We start from the raw sequence: 20,921 nt of genomic DNA, 5'->3' as shown, positions 1-20,921 counted from the left end.
CTGGAAACCAACTGGAATGAACTGGGAAATTGTTCATTAAACCAGCTTGACCAGTTCGATTATAGCCTGGATACGCCGACGCGAGGACCGTTTTGGCGCACGTTTTTTCTTTTCTTTTCACTTCACGCCACAATAGCTGATTCGCCGGGTTGCTTATAGTTTTCTTTTCGCCGCAGCCAATGCGTATAGATTGAGTTTCCCGCGAGAACTGAAAGTGCCGTCTCGATAATGACACCACTGATAAGAAATGAATGTATACATACCTTGAAAACAAGCGGCACCTCCATCGTTCGGCCAAGATATGCTGCGTTGCTTGCTACACAGTTGCAGCGCTTGTATTTGTAGAGTCGCCTCAAGACAATGTGCTTTTCGCGCCCTACTACTTCGTATGTGGCACTCCGCGCTGCGTACATCGGCTCCAGGGGTAGTATTACTCCGCAAGACAATATAAAACGCCATTTCCGTTTGCGAACAGCCTGAACGGGAGGGATGGCGTGTATCTGTTCTCGCTATTTCTAGGGGCCCTAGTTCTCGCTTCGGCGAGCGCGGCTTCGGCCGCTTATCTGTTTTTTGAGAAGCGTCCGCTCCGGCGGACCTGTTGCTGCGACGCGCGTCTTTCCTTTCCTCTCTCTCCTTCCTCTGATCTTTTGGCTCTCCTCTGTATGCACGTGGCAGCGGTGGTGGCTTGGCTCGAGCCAGTAGCAGGCCCGTGCAATTTCCTTTTCATCCTTCTCTCAGTCAAAACAACAACAGCCTGCATGTGTGTGACGCTTCTAATAAGCGTGCAGTTGCTCTGCATGCAGATACCAAGGCTTTTGCACTTCAGTTGCGCACTTCTAAGTTGCGTAGCAGTTCCCGTTTCGAAACAAGAACTGGCGTGCGGGGCGAGATTCGTTCAGCTTTTCCCGTAGCTTTACACAATTTTCTAACAGTGTAGTTTTGTAGTGTTTCAAATCAGAAGGTGAACCTAGTTTATGAGCCATTCTTGTGACCAGGTTTCGTTTGGTGCCGCAGTCTTGACGAAAAAACGGCTGCGAAAATTTTTCCAAATTTCTGTGTTGCAATCCTGGGACCTCATTTTTCAAGCGGCAGCCACAGCGGACGGCATTACCAATGCGCGCTTGTTCCATGACGGCAGCCAAGTGTTGCCTAAAGCATGAAGGAAATCTTATCTCCCAAGATGAAAAGGCTGTTTTTTCGTCACCAACTGTAAGCATATATAGGCTGTTTAGGCGAAAAAATAGCCCCACAATTTCACGCTTGCTTCCGCTGAGCTCAGTATTAGCGCTTGCTGGAGTGCAGCTCTCGCAACATGTTTTTCGGCGATCTGGCCTAGACTGCGCCTGCTTCTCTCTGCCATTTTGGGTGAGTACCGATAGCAACTGATTTATGGCTAGTCGGACGTCATTTTACGCTCGGCATTCGTTATGTAGTTCGCAAAATGTAGTCTGGGTACATATGCTCTGCCCCCATATCTACTCTAGTACAGAACCACGTGCGTGGCAGTCGGGAGCATAATGTACTATCACCAGGTGCACCATATCTGTCCTCAACAAAACACAACAGCTGCCAGCATTTAGTGGGAGTTCTTAGCTGTAATCGGCCGCAGGGTTCGCTTTATGGTTAGTGCACCATTCTGTAGTTTTGCAATGCTTCCGGTGCAGATAAATTGGCCACCAGCAAACCTAAGTGAGCGTGCGCATGGGTTTTATAAGGTCAATAGTTGGTTTATTTGAAGAAAGAAAAAGAAAGGTATCGGCCGCGGAAATTGCCACATTCAAGCCGGGCACCTGAGTGGCATTGGGCCAAAACGAATAGCACGGCGCAAGGACTGTGAAAGACGCCGTAGTGCAGCGCTCTCGAATACTTTCGAGCGCTGGGTGGGGTGCTTTAACATGCATTTACATTGTACGGCTCGCTAACGTTTTTTCATATGAAATTACATTACGCCATCCAAACATTGTCGGGGCGTCTGGTGCTGCGTAACCACTGAGCAATTGCAGCAGGTGGCCGCGATGTGCGATGTCAGTGCATGTTAAAGAACCCGATGTGGTCGAAATTTCCGGAGCCCTTCACTACGGTGTCCCTCATAGCCCGAGTTGCTTTGGGACGTTAAACCCCAATAACCAAACCAAACTGCGGCTGGTGGGCGGAATTAATGCAATGAAAATGAGGCGGTAGGAGGAGAGAGGGCAGAGAAACAGACGCTACATACATGGTATTTACAGGAGAACACAAGCATGCGAGCAAGTTATCAAACATAAAAGCAATTAAAACTTGGTTGTCACTCCTGCCGTCAGTACGAGTTAACACACTGTGGTTAAGTTCTGCGCCACATGTACACCTCAAGTGTTTCCCGGGTGCCTTTATTTCTGGTGTCTTCGTCTGGTCGCCTAGATTTCCTGACCGAGAGCACGCAGATCGGTAGCAATCTCTGAATCTGAGTCGCAGGAGGCACCGCACAGCCGAATAGGCCAGTTGTTTTCAGAGCGGTCACGTGATTGGAGTAGATGACCCTGAGAGCCTTTTGGCTCGTACCAGTCGATAGCTTAGTGTTCCCGGAGACTGTGATAGGGCCCGATTGATTAGATTGGGCGATACTGATAAAGCGGTCCGTTAGTTGAGCCGCCATGTTTTTATTCTCTCTTAGTGGCCAACAGAGTGCTAACATTCGGCTAGATGCCGATTACATACACTACACTACCCTTCTTGGGGAAAGTTAAATGGATGTGTACACACTGTCACAGTTCACTGTAGAGAGGTCTCTCACTGGCAAACAGTCACAAAGTCAGGTCTCAAAGTCAGAGAGATGACGTGAAGGTCTTCTGTTTCTCTGTGGATAGCGCCGTGTTGGAGAACTCTGGTGCAATGCAGGTGGTGTAGGCGGGTGCAATATAGGAGGTGCAGGCTGGTTCACTACAGGTGGTGGATATGTGATGTCATCGCAGTGGAGTGGTGTTGTGGCTGATGCTTGTTTGAGGCCAGAGACATCTTTGAAAAAACTTGAGTTGCGCGTTATTACTCTGTTTTCTCTCGATGCCTTGATTTGTGATCCATGAATGCTTACAATGGTATAAGGGTCTGGATCATAGTATGGAGTGAACTTGTCGCGTCTCTCTTGCTTGCACAAGACTCGTTGGCCGATACAGAAGCGATGTGGTTGAGTATGTCTTCGTGCGTCAGCATGATGTTTGTTGTGTGCCTTTTTCTCGAGCACGGTTGTTTTCAACCTTGTTAAGTCTTCATTGTGTGAAGGAGCTTCAGTGTAGCACGGCAGAAGATTCCTCATTGGTCTGCCAAACAGCAGTTCATATGGTGATCTTCCTGTTGTAAGGTGTTTGGAAGATCTATATGAAATCAGGAAAGAGTCAAGCTCTACTTTCCAATCTGTGTTCTCAAGCTGACTTGTGTGAGCATGCTTTTTCAATGTTCTCATGAACCGTTCTGCTTCACCATTAGCTTGAGGCCACAAAGGTGTGATCCGATGGTGTCGAAATCCTAACTCTTTCGAGAGTGCAGCAAACTCTCTGCCTTGGAATGGTGGTCCATTGTCAGTTTTTACTTGTGCAGGGATTCCGAACTGGCAAAACACTCGTCGCAGCAAGGGGGAGCACATTGTTCGCACTTGTGGAATGTGTGGCTTGTACTACTGGGTATCACGAGAAGTCATCTATTACCACCATAGCGTACTTTCCATCTGGGAACGGACCACAAAAGTCAACCGAAACTTCCTCCCATGGACCATTGGGTGGTTCAGTGATGGCAAGTGGTTCTTGCTTTGCTTGGGGAACGACTGCTTGACATGGTAGGCAGCTTTTAATCAAAGTGTGCACTAGTTTACCCATGCCTGGAAACCAAACTTTTTCTCTCAGCATCTCTTTTGTTTTGATGATCCCTTGATGACCTTTGTGGGTGAGCAGTACTGCTTGCTTCTGCAGGCTAGTGGGAAGAACTAGGCGCGTTCCTCGAAGGACGATGCCCTCAGGTGTTGTTAGTTCATTCTTTATGGATGCAAATGGCTTCAGTTCTACTGCGACCCAGCTGCTAGGTGTCGGGTGCTGGATAGCACTGACAAGTAATTGTAGCTGCTGGTCATCTTTAGTTACTTCAGCCACTTCTTGAACTGGGAAGGCAATTTGGATGCTGTGGCACTGGATGAAGTTAACATACTCGTTGGGTACTTTGTCGATGCGGGCATGTATTTTCATCTCAGGAATTGGGTGCCTGGAAAGGTAATCGGAAGGGTTGCTACTTCCTGCGGTGTGCTGTACATCAAACTTGTACTGTTGAATGTGTAGAGCGAGGCGCTCAATGCGGGCCGATGGTGATGATCTTGGGTTTCCCAGTATGCTCACTAAAGGCTTGTGATCAGTCAGCAAAAGAAAGTGAATTCCACAAAGATAAAGGCGAAAGTGTTCCATTGCCCATACAGCTGCGAGCATTTCACGTTTTATTTGGGAGTAGCGGCTTTCAACAGGTGTGAGTGCTCTACTTGCATAGGCTATTATTGCAATGTGTTCACCGACACGTTGTGTGAGGATAGCACCCAGTCCATGTGGACTTGCATCTACTACCAGTTCTGTCGGCTTGGATGGGTCAAAGTAAGCAAGGGTGGATGCATCAGACATGGCTTGCTTTAAGCTCTCAAAAGCATTCTGCTGTCGTTCTGTCCACTCCCATGCAACTTTCTTCAATGCAGTTCACGTAATGGCTGTGTGAGATCAGCTAGGTTTCTCAGGAATCTGCCTGAATGGTTTCTCAGGAATCTGCCGAAATGGAGCAGGCTCTTCATTTCGTGCGGTGACTCTGGTGTTTTGATTTGTAGGAAGGCTGCTATCTTCTTGGGATCAGGACGAACGCCGTCAGCTGAGAAAATAAGTCCAAAGAAGTTCAGTTCTCGTTGATGAAAGTGACACTTTTTCTCGTTGAGTGTCAGTCCAGCTTCTTGGAGTCGCTGCAGAACTGCTTTCAGTGAGGCGTCATGCTCTGGTTTTGTTTGTCCAAAAACAAGGATGTCGTTACTAACATTCAGGACATTGGGGATGCCATTGAGCACTTGGCGGATGGTGTTTTGAAAGATTTCAGGCGTACTGCTGATGCCAAAGTTGAGACGTTTGTAGCGAAACAAGCCAACATGTGTTGAGAAAGTTGTCAGCTGCCTTGAAGAAGTGTCGAGTTCCAACTGATGATATCCATTCTTCAGGTCAAGGTTCGAGAATACTGTTGCTCCATTCAAGGCAACATGATATCATCCACTGTTGGGCACAAATGTTGTTCACGTTGAATGGCACTGTTCACAACACGCATGTCAATGCAGATTCGAATTTCATCAGGCTGATATGGTTTCGGCACAATAACCACAGGGGACACCCACGGTGTAGGTCCGATGGCTGGCTCTATGATGTCTTCTGACAGGAGGCGTTTGAGTTCTTTTTCTGTGGCGTCACGTAAGGCAAATGGAATACGCCTGTGTGGTTGTGCAACAGGTGGGACTGTGTCGTTCACAAAAAGGTGGATGTGCTGGTTTTTGAGTTTTCCAACTCCACTAAACAATTTGGGGAATGCTTCCACGATTGACTTGTCACCTGGATTGTCAGAAACTTGGTACGTGATGTGGACAAGCCCCAGGTTGGTTGCTGCTGTGAAGCTTAGGAGTGGTGCACAGTTTCCTGGAATGACAAAAATGTCGTCTTCGATGCACTTATCTTTGCATCGCATTGTAACAGAGACTTTGCCCAAAAGTTGAACTGGAGACGTTGATTTGTATGGGAACACTCTGATGGATGTTTCTTGGAGATTCACATTTAGGCGACAGCTCTTGAGGTCATTTTCACCAACAGTTGATATTCTAGCACCTGTGTCGATTATGAAAGTGACTGGCACATTGTTGACAGTGACAATAGCCTTTGGAGATGAACTTGCTTGAGGGGAAGCCATGGCAACAAAAACGTACTCACAGGTGGCTGCAGACTCTCTAGTACTTGAACTCTTCTTACTGCAGGCTAACTGCGTGTTTGAGTCATTGTCATAGTCCACTGCATGTACTGTTCTCCTGGTTGAGCGACAGAACCGTGCAAAATGACCAACCTTGTTACATGCCTTGCAAGTCTTGCCCCATGCAGCACAACTGGACCGACCGCCTTGGTGAGGCCACTTGCCGCCACAGTTGCGACAATCTGCTGACGAGACACGAGGTCGTTGCAGTGTGTAGGCCTGCTGTGGCATCTGTCGTTCATTTCTTTGGTGTTGGCCATGGTGTTGTCCTTCCTTGTGCACTGTGAACACCGCCGCATTGTTATCGACGTGCTTTTCGATTTCGGACACATCCCGTTCGACATCCTCGAGCATTCTTCCTTGCTTAAGTAAGTCCGGTAACGTGAGGGAATGAAGCATGGCATACTTTCGGAGGCGAGACGATGTTGTGGCGAGAATGATTTGCTTCTTGACTTCAGAGTTGAGGTTTTCGAAGTTACAGTGGCGAGAAAGCTGCCGGAGGCGCGCGTAGAAGGCGTCCAGTGACTCACCAACGTTTTGCTGAGCTTGATGAAATTTGTAGATAGCAAATTTTGAGTTCACTCGCGGCGCAAAATATGCATTCAGTTTCGCTCGAGCGGCATCGTATTCCGGCGTCGACGTACTCGCCGTGGTTTGGGTCGTGCTTGTAGCTGTTGCACCTTGCGCAGCACTGTCGGGGAGCGAGCGATATATGTCGTAGACTTCTTCACCGACGTAGTGCAGGAGGAGCGCGTTCTTGCGGGCATCTGCCGAGATATCACAAGCTAAAAGAAAGTTTTCGAACCTTTCTATCTACTTCGTCCATTCGTGACCAATATTGTTGTCGTCGGTAGCGCGAAGGTCAAAACTCTGGAAGGCAGGGAGCACATGTGCCATGGCTACGATTGCCGGTAGCCGCTTGTTGCTGATGGGTGATTGGGCGGACTGACTCTTGATGTAGTGGTACTCACATGAGATAAAAGAGCACTTCTGACACCATCTTAGTGTTCCCGGAAACTGTGATAGGGCCCGATTGATTAGATTGGGCGATACTGATAAAGCGGTCCCGTTAGTTGAGCCGCCATGTTTTTATTCTCTCATAGTGGCCAACAGAGTGCTAACATTCGGCTAGATGCCGATTACAAACACTACAGATAGCAACGTGCAGCGCATTTTATTTATTCATCATACATTTTCATCGAAGTACATCTATATTCCATCCCCAGTGCACTTGATCACAACGAGGGGTCTGGTTGGTACCGCAACGCGACATTCGAGCTTGATCAGTGTGGTCACCACCAAAAATGTTTGCCAGCTGACATCCACTATCAGTCACGAAAGCATTCCACTTTCGCTGTGCACACACAGGTTTTTGCGCTGCATGCACTAATACCAACATATCGCATTTGCACAGCACCAACGTAGCCGCAAAGATGAATCGTCCAAAATGCAAGCGTGAATACAGTGTACTAGCCGCTTCTTGCTAAGCCTTTTGTGTACTTGCAAACGCCACTGGTGCGCTCATTGACGTTACCGCTGCTGCCACGCACCGTGGCGAAACGTTCCGAGGCTCGACATACTGGTCAATTTCGTTGGATTGAAGTTAGTGCGGAACTTCACCAGAACATCAACACACTGATACATGTCACACACTGTGGCCGGCGCCTGCCGCATCGTGCAGCGCCGGCTTGCCGGCGACGCGAGATTGATAAGTATACTCACATGACCCAGAGCGTCCGGTCGCTCTGACTTTTTCGGAGCGTGTAAGAGCGCTCTGCGCTGGAGCTCGGCGCTCCGAAAGAACCAGCCGAATAGAAAAAGAGTGCCTGGTACCGAACAGCCGAATACGAAGACTCGTGTCAGAGCACTCGAAAGCACTCCAAAGCGACCAGTCGAAGACACCGTTAATATCAGCTCAAGCAACCTCCCCATCAAAATCTCTGCAATCTTGACTCTCTGGCCTCACGCCTCTACTGCGCCACCTTTATGTGAGCAAAGATAACAACAGGGAAGAGAGGAGATGTTGAGGAGGGTCGTATTTTTGACAACAAAACTTATTCAATGGATTGATGCATATTTGGAAAACAGGAGTAAGTTTGTTGATGTAAATGGTGCAGTTTCCGGTTCCCTGGGCGTCTCTTCTGGTGTACCGCAGGGAAGTGTATTGGGTCCTTTATTGTTTCTCCTATATATAAATGATTTGCCTGGTGTTATTCCAAATTCAGTATCCATACGATTATTTGCTGATGATTGCGTATTGTTCAAAGAGATAAGGGAATCCTCAGATCATGGAGTTCTCCAAGATTCCCTGGCAGCTATTGATCGATGGTGTGTGGATTGTAGCATGGCTCTTAACATCAAGAAAACTGTACTGCTACGTGTAACAAGAAAAAAACATATTAGCACTTTCACTTATTCTCTTCAAGGCTCCAACATTCAAGAAGCCGCCAGCCATAGGTATTTAGGACTAATACTTACCAATCAATTAAACTGGTCAGCGCACATGTCCCAAATTTGCTCTTCAGCATTCTCAACATTGTGTTTCCTAAAACGAAAACTCAGTTCCGCTCCCTCTAATATTAGGCTTTTGGCATATAACACTTTTCTTAGCACGAAGCTCGAATACGCATCTATTATTTGGGATCCGCATACAAAAAAGAACATTAACTCCCTTGAAATCATTCAAAGGAAAGCAGTCAGGTTTATTTTCCACAAATACAGCAGACTTGATTCTCCTACAAAGCTAATGGCAGAAAATAATATCCCACTTCTTTCAGACCGCCGCAAAATAAACCGAATTTTGTTCCTCCGTAAGATTCTTTCACGCGAGGTAAACATTCCAATACCTAACTATGTTCAACCTTCTACCACCGAACATGACACACTAAGGAACACACACTGCAGCCTATCTTCGCACGAACAATTTCATTTAAGTATAGCTTCTTCCCCAGAACCATCTCTAATTGGAACATGCTCCCAGAATCCCTTTTTCACAATAGCAATTTTAGCAACACATTGGAAGAACATTTCCTTGGTTAAGTTGTCTCATTTTGTATTTTTTAATGCTGTTGTTTTTATCTTCCCTTTGTTATCGCCGAATGATGCTGTGTTGTTTTTTCGTTTCTTTTGTGTGTTGTTAGGTTGTTTGCCCCTCCTGCCTGGACCACATAGGCCTGCAGTATTTTGAAATAAATAAATAAATAAAACCTCCCCCAGTGACACCGGAATTCAAACCATGTTCTTGAAGAAAAAAAAATAAAGGTGCACTGTGGCGCTTATAACAATGGGCAATTTCTTGCAACTCTCTGGCCTCACGCCTCTACTGCGCCACCTTTATGTGAGCAAAGATAACAACAGGGAAGAGAGGAGATGCTGAGGAGGGTCGTATTTTTGACAACAAAACCTAGCCTCAGATGTAACTCTCAATAACTTGTGAAATGCCATTTGTGCGTCTGCCTGATTAACCTCTACAGTTATTCACGCGTTCCCCACACGACACCATGTTTTCTTTGCAGGCGTTCGTTACATCGAGGAGAACACTGGCGAGCAAGCGGAATGGACGAGCAATACTGGGGACAACAGTTTCCGAAGTTGGATCTTGAGCGCGAGTGCTCAGCCTCGGAGAGCAGCTGTTGGCTGTGTGACGAACTCGAAAACTGGAACAGCATCTTGAATCCCCTACAACTCAACCTCAGGGAGTGGCAGGCAGGAAAGCTGCAACTGTGCACTGAAGCAGGAGATCCCTCTGGAGTCTTGGAGAAGAGGAATGATTTATACTACAGCGGAACTTTTTTCCTCTTTTGGCTACCGAAGAAACACGGTTGTATTCAAGCAATCAGCGTTGGGCAAGGATATTCACATCCGCTTGTCACCTCAGTTCCTGAATCCATCCTTCAGCGTGCTTGTAATTTGCATCACATTTTCATAAAAGGAGATCCAGGTTTTGAGTCGGTCTTGGACTTAGTCTTAGTTCTCGACAATTTATATCCTATAAAGCAGCTGGAAGCGCTTAGAGTTGGAAATTTTGCGCAAGTGAACAATAGGTTAGCATTAAGGTTGGCTCAAATTCTCATGGCCAATTCTAGTTCGGTAAAGTCAGTAGACGTGAGAACAGCAGTCATTTCTTCCCTCCCTTCCGACATTCTTATGAGTGGCATTTCGAAGTGTGAAAACCTCCAGCAGCTAGTATTAGGTCTTGCTTTGAACCGTGCTGGGTTGCGAGACTGTATAAGGTTGTTGCGGTCAACACAGACCTTGCACACACTGATTCTGGCGGAATGGACTGCAAGTGATGGTTGCCCAACTGCATCAAATGAAGACTTCGACCTCTTTTTGGAAAGTCCATCTCTCGAAGCGCTTAATCCACAAATATTTGAGTATCCCTTGGGAATTGTCCTGAGGGAGCTTCGAAACAACAGTTCGTTGAGGTGCCTGACGATCACTGGCTCGGACCTGAAGCCACCAGAGAGTGCTCTCCTTGAATCATTGTTGTCAAAAAATCGCAGCCTTCGTTCACTGAATCTTGAAAGCTGCAGTATTGACAATGTTCTTGCTCGACAACTATCTGATGGTCTTCGAGATAATGAGACACTAGAATGCCTTGATGTGTCTACGTGCAACATGACATTTTCTGCTGTGCAAGTTCTCTGCAGCAGCTTAAAAGAAAACACTTCGTTGCGCTTTTTGAAGATCGGCTGCTGTTTGGCCTCAAGTGAGCAGTGAGTTGGAAGCTTTTATTAAGATACTTATTACTGTCTGCGTGTTAACACCAGCAATTTTTAAGAATCCCAACGTTAAGAGGAAAATTTGGTAAAGATCATTTACATAAATGGGATATGGGGAGAGCGCGGAAAAAAATTCAGGCGACCCACATGGGGCAAATGCGAAAGCATTGACGCCTTCTCTGCACTTGTCGCCTCTCTTTAGCATTTTTTGTTAAATAGCGTAATTATCCTAAGCTTTAATTAAAGATAGATTTATTTACTCGAATTATACCTTCTTTTACCTCAATCAACCATTTTGGTGTTTCAGATTTGGCGCATTAGTTGCTTTCCCACCCACTTACTATATCCCCGTCCAGCCTATTCAACCGTCCAATGGTTTTTGCTGATAATTAACAAATTAATCTATGTCAATGAAACTTTATTGTTCGATTAATTATCACTCATCAAATACATTTTAATTCATTTCAAACTTTATTTTCACTCCTCTGCCTATTATTGCACTATTTTGCCGTCCATGGCTGTTTTCCCGTCCACTCACTATATTGACGTCCGCACTATTTCGAGGTTTTTTCCGACATTTTAGGCTCTAATTAATTAACTAATCATCGTGTCAACATAATTATTTTTTTACGCAGCATCCTCACATCATCCTCTCTCGATTACAACCACTCGTTTGATGCTACCTCGTCTGAGAACGTCACAACTGCTGTGGACGCGTTTAGTGGACACCTTTTGGTGGCACGACCCCGCCGACATAGCTTAGTAATATTTCGCATTAAAATATTTAACTTGATCAATTATTTAGCGGAATCCCCCAAGGATTTGTAATAAGGCAGTAATTACTCATTCGCATCCACCCAAGCGCAGCCATACGGCTACAAAGGAAAGCTATACAGCTTTCTCCAGTTAAAGACAGATTTATCCTGGTCTGGACAAGGAAGAATTTTTCTTTAACTATGAGGTTTATGAGAAAGCTGTGTTGCTTTCCTTCGTAGCTTTATGGCTGCGCTTGGGCAGATACGAATGAGTAATTACTTCCTTATTGAGTTCAGATAAATGCCGTATACAAATGATTAAAGCCTTCGCTCGTTTAAGGGCCACACTCCTAACATGGCAGCGCAAAATCTGAAAAAAAAAAAAAAACGCTCAAAGTTCAACTGCATTTAACTTGTGTATGAATTTCTGTGCGAGGCATGCTCCCGGCTGGTCTTCTTTTTCGATGCTGCGCTGTGTAGTAAGTATTGTGTGTGGAAAGATACATGGTGTTCGAAATTATGTTGAGTACAGCGCAGCGAGCTATGGAAGAGTGCAATGCGGGAGAGAAAACAAACGCAACTTAATGGTATCCTATTGGAAATTAAGAAGAAAAGCGCAGGGGGAGAGCACATAATGCGAAGGCAAGATAACCGCTGGTCCTCAAAGGTAACAGATTGGATTCGAAGAGTAGGCAACCGTAGCAGGAGGCAGGAGAAAGCAACGCGGATGGATGATATTAGGAAGTCTGCGACGATAAGTGGCGCCAGCTGCAAAGGAGAGGTTTAATTAGAGACATGGGGAAGGGCTTTGTCATGCAGTGGACGTAGGTAGGATTACGATAATTTTGGTGGCATCAGGTTGGCATACAACACTTGTATCTTGCCAGTACTCATCTACAGGGCAGAAACGTGGAGGCTAACGAAAAGGGTTCAGCTTAAGTTAAGGAAAACGCAGCGAACTATGAGAAGGAAAATGGTAGGCGTGACGTTAAGAGACCGGAAGTGGGCAGAGTGGGTGAGGGAACAAACGCGGTTTAATGACATCCTAGTCGAAATCAAGAGGAAGAAATGGGCTTGGGCAGGGCATGTAACGCGAATGCAAGATAATAAGGGAGTGATTACTCATTGGCATCCACCCAAGCATAGTCATGCGGCTACAAAGGAAAGCTGTACAGCTTTCTCAGAAACTTCGTAGTAAAAGAAAAATTAGTCCTGGTCCGGGGTTCGAACCAGGACCACCGCTTCACCGGAGCAGTCGCTCTACCAACTGAGCTAACCGGGACGGCAAGCTTATGGTAGGGCGAGAGCGAATTGATCAATAACTCGAAGTGGGAACAGTGTTGGTCAAATGTTTAGGGGAATCTCCCAAGGTGGAGTAAATTTGTAATAAGGGAGTAATTACTCATTGGCATCCACCCGAGCGCAGCCAAGATAACTGCTGCAAGATGCAAGATAACTACTGGTCCTTAAGGGTAACAGAGTCGATTCCAAGAGAAGGCAAGCATAGCAGAGGGTGCAGGAAGTTAGGTGGGCGGATGAAACTAAGGAAGGGAAAAGGGAAGGGAAAACTTTATATGCACTAATTGTTTTTCATGCGGTTTGGGGGCATCTTCAGAGACGTCTTGGTTCTACCCCCAGGAGCCTTCTCTGTCGAAGTCGTCCGCCTCTAATCAGTGGTCGGTTGCCCTCAGTCCAGGGCTCCGCTGGCCACTGCCGCCCGTTGAGCTCGCTGCACCAGACCTTGTTGGTCTTCGCAGCGGTCGCTGGACAGCAGAGTCTCCCACTGCTCCGCACTCGGGTTTTGTATTTTGGGGACCACGTCTATGTTTTGGCAGGCCCATGTGATGTGGTATAGAGTAGGTTTTTCGTCGCACCAGGGACATTTGTTCGTGTATATCGTAGGGTGCATTTTGTTTAGTATATGTAGGTTTGGGAAACAGCCTGTTTGTAATTGTCTCCAAGTGACAGCTTCCTCTCTGCTGAGAGATTTGTGCGGTTGGGGATATCGCATTCTTCTGCCTCTATAGTTTTGTAGTATGGCCGAGTATTCCCTGGGTGCTGGCGCGAGTTCCGCGGTCTCGTCGGAAGCTCGGAAAGTAATGTATCCTCGAGCTATCCTGTCGGCCTCCCGGTTCCCTGCCACCCCCGTGTGCCCCGGTACCCACACAATTTTGTGTCGGATCTTGTCGTTTTGTTCTTCCCGGTTTTTAATTCTGTCACTTGCTGCGAGGAGTATACGGAGCGCGTGACGACCTATCCTGCCATTCATGTAATTTCGGCAGGCTGTTTGAGAGTCCGTAAGTATTGTTAGTGACCGCCCGGTTCTATAGCCCTCCGCCACCGCTAGGAAGTTTGCTGGGATAGGGTGCCGCAACTGCCAAAGAACAGGGTTAATTCGATAAACGTGGGAGAGGCCTTTGCCCTGCAGTGGGCGTAGCCAGGCTGCTAATGATGATGAGGTTTAAGGTCCCTAAGTGACACATTGACTATGAGGCACACCATGGTGGAGCACTGCCCAGTAATTCTGGCCACCTCGAGCTTTTCGACGCCAAGTGATAGAAATTATTCTGGAAGAAGCATGCATTAGAATATGCATCTTTTTAAACATCTGCGCTTCTCTACTTCCGTTGCAGGAACTGCAGTTATAAAATGATACCTTTTTCCGGCTATTAAAAGGGTGATTTTTAAATTAAGTTTCTCCCACAGTGTTGACCAGAAGTTCGATTCTCCACTGCAGCGCAGCCATTTCATTAAAAGAGTGTTGCGTAAAATTGCGCATGTGCAGTAATTTCTGCCCTGATCAAATTTGCCGCATGTACAAAGCTAATCAAAATATAAGGACTCCTCTACTATGGTAATTGTTCAAAACCAATGCGTACCTTTCGCATATGATAATTTAAATTTCAGAGACACTCCATTAGAAGTGGAAAGTTATCTGTCATTTGTAATTAATTTTATAAAGTTCGGTGAGCTGCCACTGCTTATTGATAGGTAAGTGTGTATACACCTTTCCAACCTGGGCGCTGCCATATTGTTTCCGGCGGCGGAACCGGTTTCTAGCAGTCCAGAGAGGAGGCGTTTCGCCGCTTCCACCGTGCTAGCGGGAGGTGCCCACTGCAGTCCAGGGAACAATATGGCAGCGTCCAGGGAGCCCTTTTTGGAAAGGTCTATAGGAGTAGAGCTGTCACCGTGTTTCGCACATGACTCCTGAACAGAATGTAACTGCGAGGTTTTTAGTAAAATTTTCTTTGAATATAATGTTTAAGGTATTGCGCCATGCGCTTAAGCCTGAAAGCCCTTTAGGCTATGTAATGTCTTGCCCATTTATTGTATGTATGGTGTGATATGCATTGCCTTCAGTTTCAATACTGGGTGCAGTGTGACTTGCCCTTTCTTAAAGGACAACTGCACTACTTTTTGCGAATTTGGCGATATTAATGGATTCAAGCCTATAGAGGCTATAGATAAAGCATGCCAAATTTTTTGCACAAGCTTTTAAAACACTGGCCTAATCGACGATTGAATTTTGGTCTTCTCCTCAAAGCAGCAGAGCAGTGCTGGGAAGTTCAGTGTGACGTCACGGAGGGTATGATTTTCAATTACCCTGCCGTCAGCCACACCCTGCCGTGCCTTGTTGGATGCTGCCAAGCAACGTTCAGCGGGCTTTGCCTTCATGTTTTTTTTTTCCTTCAAAGCAGGAGTTTATGCGTTTGAACTGTACGGTACCTTTGCGCATTTATAATTATTTTATTCTGCGTTGTTTGTTGTGTTATTTGTGTACATTACTAGTTTTAATTCATTATTACGTGTATTTTGTTTCAAATGCCTGTGCCATATTTTTATGCTTGTATCGCCCCCCCCCCCCCTATGTAATACCCTTGCACGAGGGCCCTTAGGAGTATTGTAAATAAATAAATAAATAAATGACTTGCGATTGTGTGCTGCGGAGAAGCTTGATGGCCGTCGCGATTTGAATAGGCGATTACGTCGCCATTTCACATGCTAGCCCAAAAGGACTTCGCAAGCTTTACCTGCAAGTTTCGCACATTCGACCCTTTCAAGCTTGTCGATTTCTGAACCCATGCAGTTGCCCTTTAAAGAAACGGGGCTGGTGGGTTACAAACAATTTTTACATGTCATGCTCGCTCTAACGCGCGCCCGAACATGTGATAGCATCCGGACTTGATGTGCGAACAGGCTGTCCGTAAGTTTGCATTTTTTTGTGATTTCTTTGTCTCTCGCAGGGAGGCTTTGTCTATCGACCTGGCCAGAAATCAGTGGTACGGTCGTGTGCAGCTTCCTTGGATAGAAATGGACAGAGAAGGCCTCATTTCTGCCATGTCAGAACCGTTGCTGTGCCCCACCGAGCTGCAACTTCACACCAATGAGTTATCGAAAGAGTCATTCGCGGCTCTGTGCTCTGCACTGGCTTCAAGTCAATGTGTGAAAGACTTAACAGTGTACCTATGGAGCAGCACATCAGCGCATGTTGCAAGCCTGCGCCAAATGCTTGAGGAAAATGAGTCCTTGAGGTTTCTTTTCCTGTGTGCTCCTCGCAGACAAGAAGGTTTCGCTGTGATGGCTTTACAAGGGCTTTTGTTGAACAAATCTCTGACAGACCTGGCACTAGTGTGCTATGAGATGAGCACCGAATCTGCAGAGCAGCTTGCGACACTTCTCACGACAAACGAAAACCTTCATAAGCTGGTCTTGTCATGCCCACGTGGGCTGACTCCTGACAGCCTTGATGTCATATCCCAAGCACTACTTCAGAATCTTTTCATCACTGAAGTGAACGTTGGCTGCATAACTCCAGCCATCAGGTTAGCTATCCAGCGTAATGTGTCGTCCCTCCACCGTGCTGCTAGTTTTGTGCTGAGGCAGGATGTCGGAAAACCGTGCGCCGAAGCATTTGAGCTTCTCGAGTCAAAGGCATCCCTAATTTCGTGTGTCAAGTCAACCTCAGGGATGAGTGAAACAGAGGCAAAAACTGCTGTTCAGGCGGCAAGGAGGTTTATCTGGAACAACTATCTCTTCATCAACAAGATTGTATCTCGCAAACTGGAGTGTCATGCAGGTGAAGGCACTCAAATAGACGAGCTCAATTTCGAGTGCTTGGTTGCCATCGCAAAATACCTCAAGGTTTCTGATGTCTGTGATTTAAACTGCCCTTAGCAGGAGTATGTGACATTTTTCGCACGAATGTTACTGCACAGTCAAAAACAGTTTTAAATAACTGCTGCCAGATCGTGCTCATCTGTTTAGGATGCAATATCGGCTGAATTCAAATGGAAACATATGCTCATGCATTGTGTGTTCATGTTAACAATGCTTAAAATTGTATTGAGTGCATATTTTTGTGCGTCCTTTGCGTGGAAGCAAATATACCATTTGTTCACCAGACACTGATGGTGTTAAAAATGCGAAAAATTGTGTTGTGATCAGCAGCGATATTTGCATTTGATTTGAAACCTTTTGTTTTTCACCACATATATTCTGGAGATGTCTCATTGGGTAAGCGCATTACAATTCTTCCTATGCTTTGTTTTTTCTTAAGCGAAGGTAAAGTTATCATTCTCTTCAGATTTTAGCTCGGCACTGTTGTCCCTTATAAATTTTTGCTTCTTATTTTGGTTCCTGAATTTGTTAGGAAAGCGTTTATAATGGTATTATATGTCTGTGTGTGCATTGTATTCCGTTGTGCAGATCATTGCTGAGTTCATGTGCGTGTGTGTGTGTGATGAAACGGCAGTGTTGAAAATGTTTGCAATATGTGAGTGAAACAAACGTATCAGCTTTCTGCAAACCATGCACTTGGTAATCAACCTCGCATTGTTGCAAAATTAACTTATTTTTGTAATGCTATGCAGACACTGCCCGGCTGCATTGGCAGCAAACAGTGCTGCAGCGTTTCTAAATTAACTCGATCCGTTCCCTGCTGTTTTTTTTTCTTTGACACCCAATAAACAGTTTCATTCGTTTATCTCCTGCTTTTGAAGGCAAATGGCAATTGCATCTCTGTATTCCTCTTTACTGCCCGTTTGTGTCACGTGGACACCAGCGATGAATCGGATCCGAGATGCTGATTTAGAATGTAAACGAATCTATGGGCTTTATGAGCTTTGAGCAATGCAAGAAGGATGTGAATGAGAGTTGGCTGAAGTTAATATACAGTGTTCTCAATGCCGGCAAGAAACTCGGCAGGTGTGGAAAGAGCAAAAAAAATGAGATGATTGAACTAAAACCAAACACGAGCAACCAAAACATTGCGGTTAAGGGTATTGCAGTGGTCAAAAATGAGGACCTGCGCCGGTGTGTGGGGAAGTTTGCTACTTTCTTGGGAACCACCATCTCTGACGACAACAAAGACGACGTGTGTGGCGTGCACTCAAAGAACAACGAAGAGGCGAATCTTGTGATACGTTTTGCTACACGTGCTGCGCGATTTCAGTTTTTCTCACCAGCTATCCAGACTAGGGTCGACAGTAGTTTCCTGGATTCTGGAAAGAGTGACCCGATGTACATTTTATTTTATTTCTATTTTTCTTAGCTTTTTGTGCTAAAGGATTTGGGGCAAAATGTACTGTGTACCTGACTAGGTCCCTAAAGCCTTACGTTCGGAAACAGTGCAATTTTCAGGACAAAAAATACAAACTTTGAACTTGGGGAATTCAAAATGCTGCGACTACAAATACAGCACTAAAAGAACATTTCATAGAGAATTTATAAAGCAGCATACAACAAACACATAATGCTTCCAGCAAAACATCAGTGAGCATCTGCGTGCAGAGAACAAGGTGCTGCTGGGAAAGCCATGTCAAGCGCAGTTTGCTAAAGACAGGAAATTTGCGTGGCTATTGGAGGGGAGAATCTTTATGGGAAAATCTGAAAACTCGGCTGTTTCGCAAATTAGTTGCGAGGATGGCCTGGCGTGTCTTGCTCAGTATGTGTCATTGTCTCTAACTTCACCTCGTAGAGCACTTCCTTTTTGTCGTGCTGTTTAGTGTCGAATTGATCAGCTAACGAACGATGAGGACGAGTTATCAGTGTTTCATTGCAATGTGCACAGTCTCCGAAAAATAACTCACTCATTGCTACTGTTTCTCGCAATGATCTGATCACTGTTTGTGCATCGTGGCTGAAGGGAACTGAATCACTTCCCGCACCAGCCTACAAGCTGTCTTCTTGACCACGGTGTTCATGTGCACACTAGGAGGCGGTGCTGCTTTTTTGTTAATGATAGTATAGTATATAATGTTCTGTCAACTGCTACTGTTAGTGATCACGCAATGAGAGGCTTTTCGTAAAGATTGACTGCGCCATAATTGGTGTGGTTTGCCTTCACTTTTAAGGCGAAAGCCTTTTATGGCTCATGACTCACCGGCTCACGAGTCATGGCTCATGACTAACACCTGTCAATCATGAGTATGATATTAAGAATAGTTACTTGAAAAGTCAGTAATGATAGTTATTGGTGTAGTAGTAGGTGTATGAACAGTAAATTATAATTAGTTAATATTTAATCATGGCTAATTAGTGAATTATAACCAGTTAATTAGTTTCAAGATAATCAGTTGATTACTGATAATTAGTTGAATGTTTATGATACCCAGTAAACGCACACACTGTGCATGGCAGTGCCAGAAGTGGTTAACGCTTTCGCCTCTGCGCAATTTAGATCATCAAAGTGCTCCCATTAAATTTTTTCTTTCAAATTTTCATTCAGTTAGAGCAAATTTTGCGCATTAAAAAGCCACCATAATATAATTTTCACTGATTCTAATATAGACCTCTTTGATGAAGCTAGCTATTACGCCTTGCAATAAGAGTCGTATAACTTATGCAAGCTCATAACAGCCCACAAGTGCAGCTTGCAGTTCCAGCACGCTAATTTGTCATGCGCTGATCAACATCACGAGTGATAATTGGGTCGCAATTAATACAGATCCAATAGCACGTCACATACCCATATTTGTAACTTGCAACTATCTCAATTATGGTTTTTATGCAGATATTAAACATCTTATGAGAACACTTACATTAGAAAAGCTGTGGGACCTAATCGATAGTTAAGACATGTGTTGGGCCCGTTCAAACATTGCTTTATAGAGCTAGCTTGTGCCGGGATGTAAACTGATGCTGGGCTTCCCGAATCGGTGGTTCCAGCTACCACGTCACACATGCCTAGTAGAGTTGAACGTCGTAAAGAAGTCGAAGGGGCCCCGTGATTTCTTCGTATTTTTTTCCGTTGTAGCAACATCAGAGCTAGGTCACAACCGTCGGATGCCAACGGGCTTACCTGCCACATTGTATGCCGAGGACAGCATACCTAGCGCTTATAGTGTGCTCACAATGTGCGTTGCGGGAGCCTTCAAAACGGGCAACAGCCACCTACTATCTCTTGCAAACATTTTTTAGGCACTCCATAGACTTCTGTGTATATATAGTCTATAGACTCTCTATAGAGAAATCCTAGAGAACACTCTATAGGCAATACAGATGCCATGGACAGTCTATTGACCATGAATAGGCAAAAATAAATATCTATAAGAAGGCAATAGACACTATGAGAAGTCTACAGACTGTCTACAGACCATTTTTTTAAAGAATATACTCCAACCGATTATGTCAACCTTGACAACGCGCACCTGTTTCTTCCACGGCCCACAAGTGCCCAGAAGACGGGTCTCGTAGAAGACCGAGAAGGACGTATTGGGAATATTTAGCTCCGTTTGGTAGGTGCTGTAGGCGATACTGGCCACTATATAAAAGGTCCTGCGGTGACGATTTCATCGCAAGCTCTGGTTTTGCCTGTCTTGGTCGCACAACTCATGCGCACGCTGGACGCAGCAGTTCACTGCATCCCAAATTGTCTTGTGGCAGATGAGCACGCCTCGTCGATGCCTTTGCTGATGGCCACCTCCTGGCCAGCGGAAAATTTTTGCGCTTTCTTTTTGCGCCATTGCACCCTGGGAAGCTGGGCTTGGATACAGAGCATGCTACGAGCACTACCAAATGGTTTGGTTTGGTTTATTGGGGTTTAACGTCCCAAAGCGACTGAGGCTATGAGAGACGCCGTAGTGAAGAGCTCCGGAAATTTCGACCACCTGGGGTTCTTTAACGTGCACTGACATCGCACAGCACACGGGCCTCTAGAATTTCGCCTTCAAGAAATTCAGCCGCCGCGGCCGAGATCTTTCCACTACCAAACGATTATAGCGATAAGTATGTGGTGTGAGAAGGGAAACTCTAGTTGATGCGGAAACAGAGAAGGGGAAAGCTATAGCAATGTGCCGTACGTGTGAGGCGACAAGATTGGAGAACAAGCACTTCTAGTTACCTTAGGGGCTTTGTGGACACGCAGCATGCTGAAATTGTCGCACTTCTTGGCATCACAGCTGGCTAAACGGTAATTTGAGTAATGAGCCGCGAAGAAACAGTAGCGTAA

The 20,921-nt window shown here is 45.6% G+C and overlaps 1 protein-coding gene and 1 pseudogene across 6 annotated transcripts; one reads left to right on the top strand and one right to left on the bottom strand.

Annotated features, from left to right (window-relative positions):
- Nucleotides 1-489: 489 nt before the first annotated feature.
- LOC149335205 (uncharacterized) lies at nt 490-17,477 on the top strand. Of its 6 annotated transcripts, none has more exons than XM_089551878.1 (4): nt 491-1,209; nt 3,571-3,805; nt 9,510-10,712; nt 15,718-17,477. In XM_089551878.1, exons 2-4 carry the CDS (start codon nt 3,633-3,635, stop codon nt 16,646-16,648), a joined length of 2,307 nt encoding a protein of 768 aa, XP_089408004.1. In that variant the 5' UTR covers nt 491-1,209; nt 3,571-3,632; the 3' UTR covers nt 16,649-17,477. The 6 variants fall into 6 exon arrangements, with proteins under 6 accessions (XP_089408006.1, XP_089408004.1, XP_089408007.1 ...); XM_089551881.1 differs by having other exon boundaries at nt 491-1,365; nt 3,571-3,762; XM_089551877.1 differs by having other exon boundaries at nt 491-1,365.
- Nucleotides 2,844-18,644, bottom strand: LOC149335204 (uncharacterized; annotated as a pseudogene).
- Between the last annotated feature and the right edge of the window lie 2,277 nt (nt 18,645-20,921).

Source organism: Amblyomma mixtum, chromosome 7 (genome assembly GCF_055824585.1).
Source record: "Amblyomma mixtum isolate Tamu chromosome 7, ASM5582458v1, whole genome shotgun sequence".
Classification (NCBI taxonomy): domain Eukaryota; kingdom Metazoa; phylum Arthropoda; class Arachnida; order Ixodida; family Ixodidae; genus Amblyomma; species Amblyomma mixtum.
This window is presented reverse-complemented; position numbering and strand designations above follow the sequence as displayed.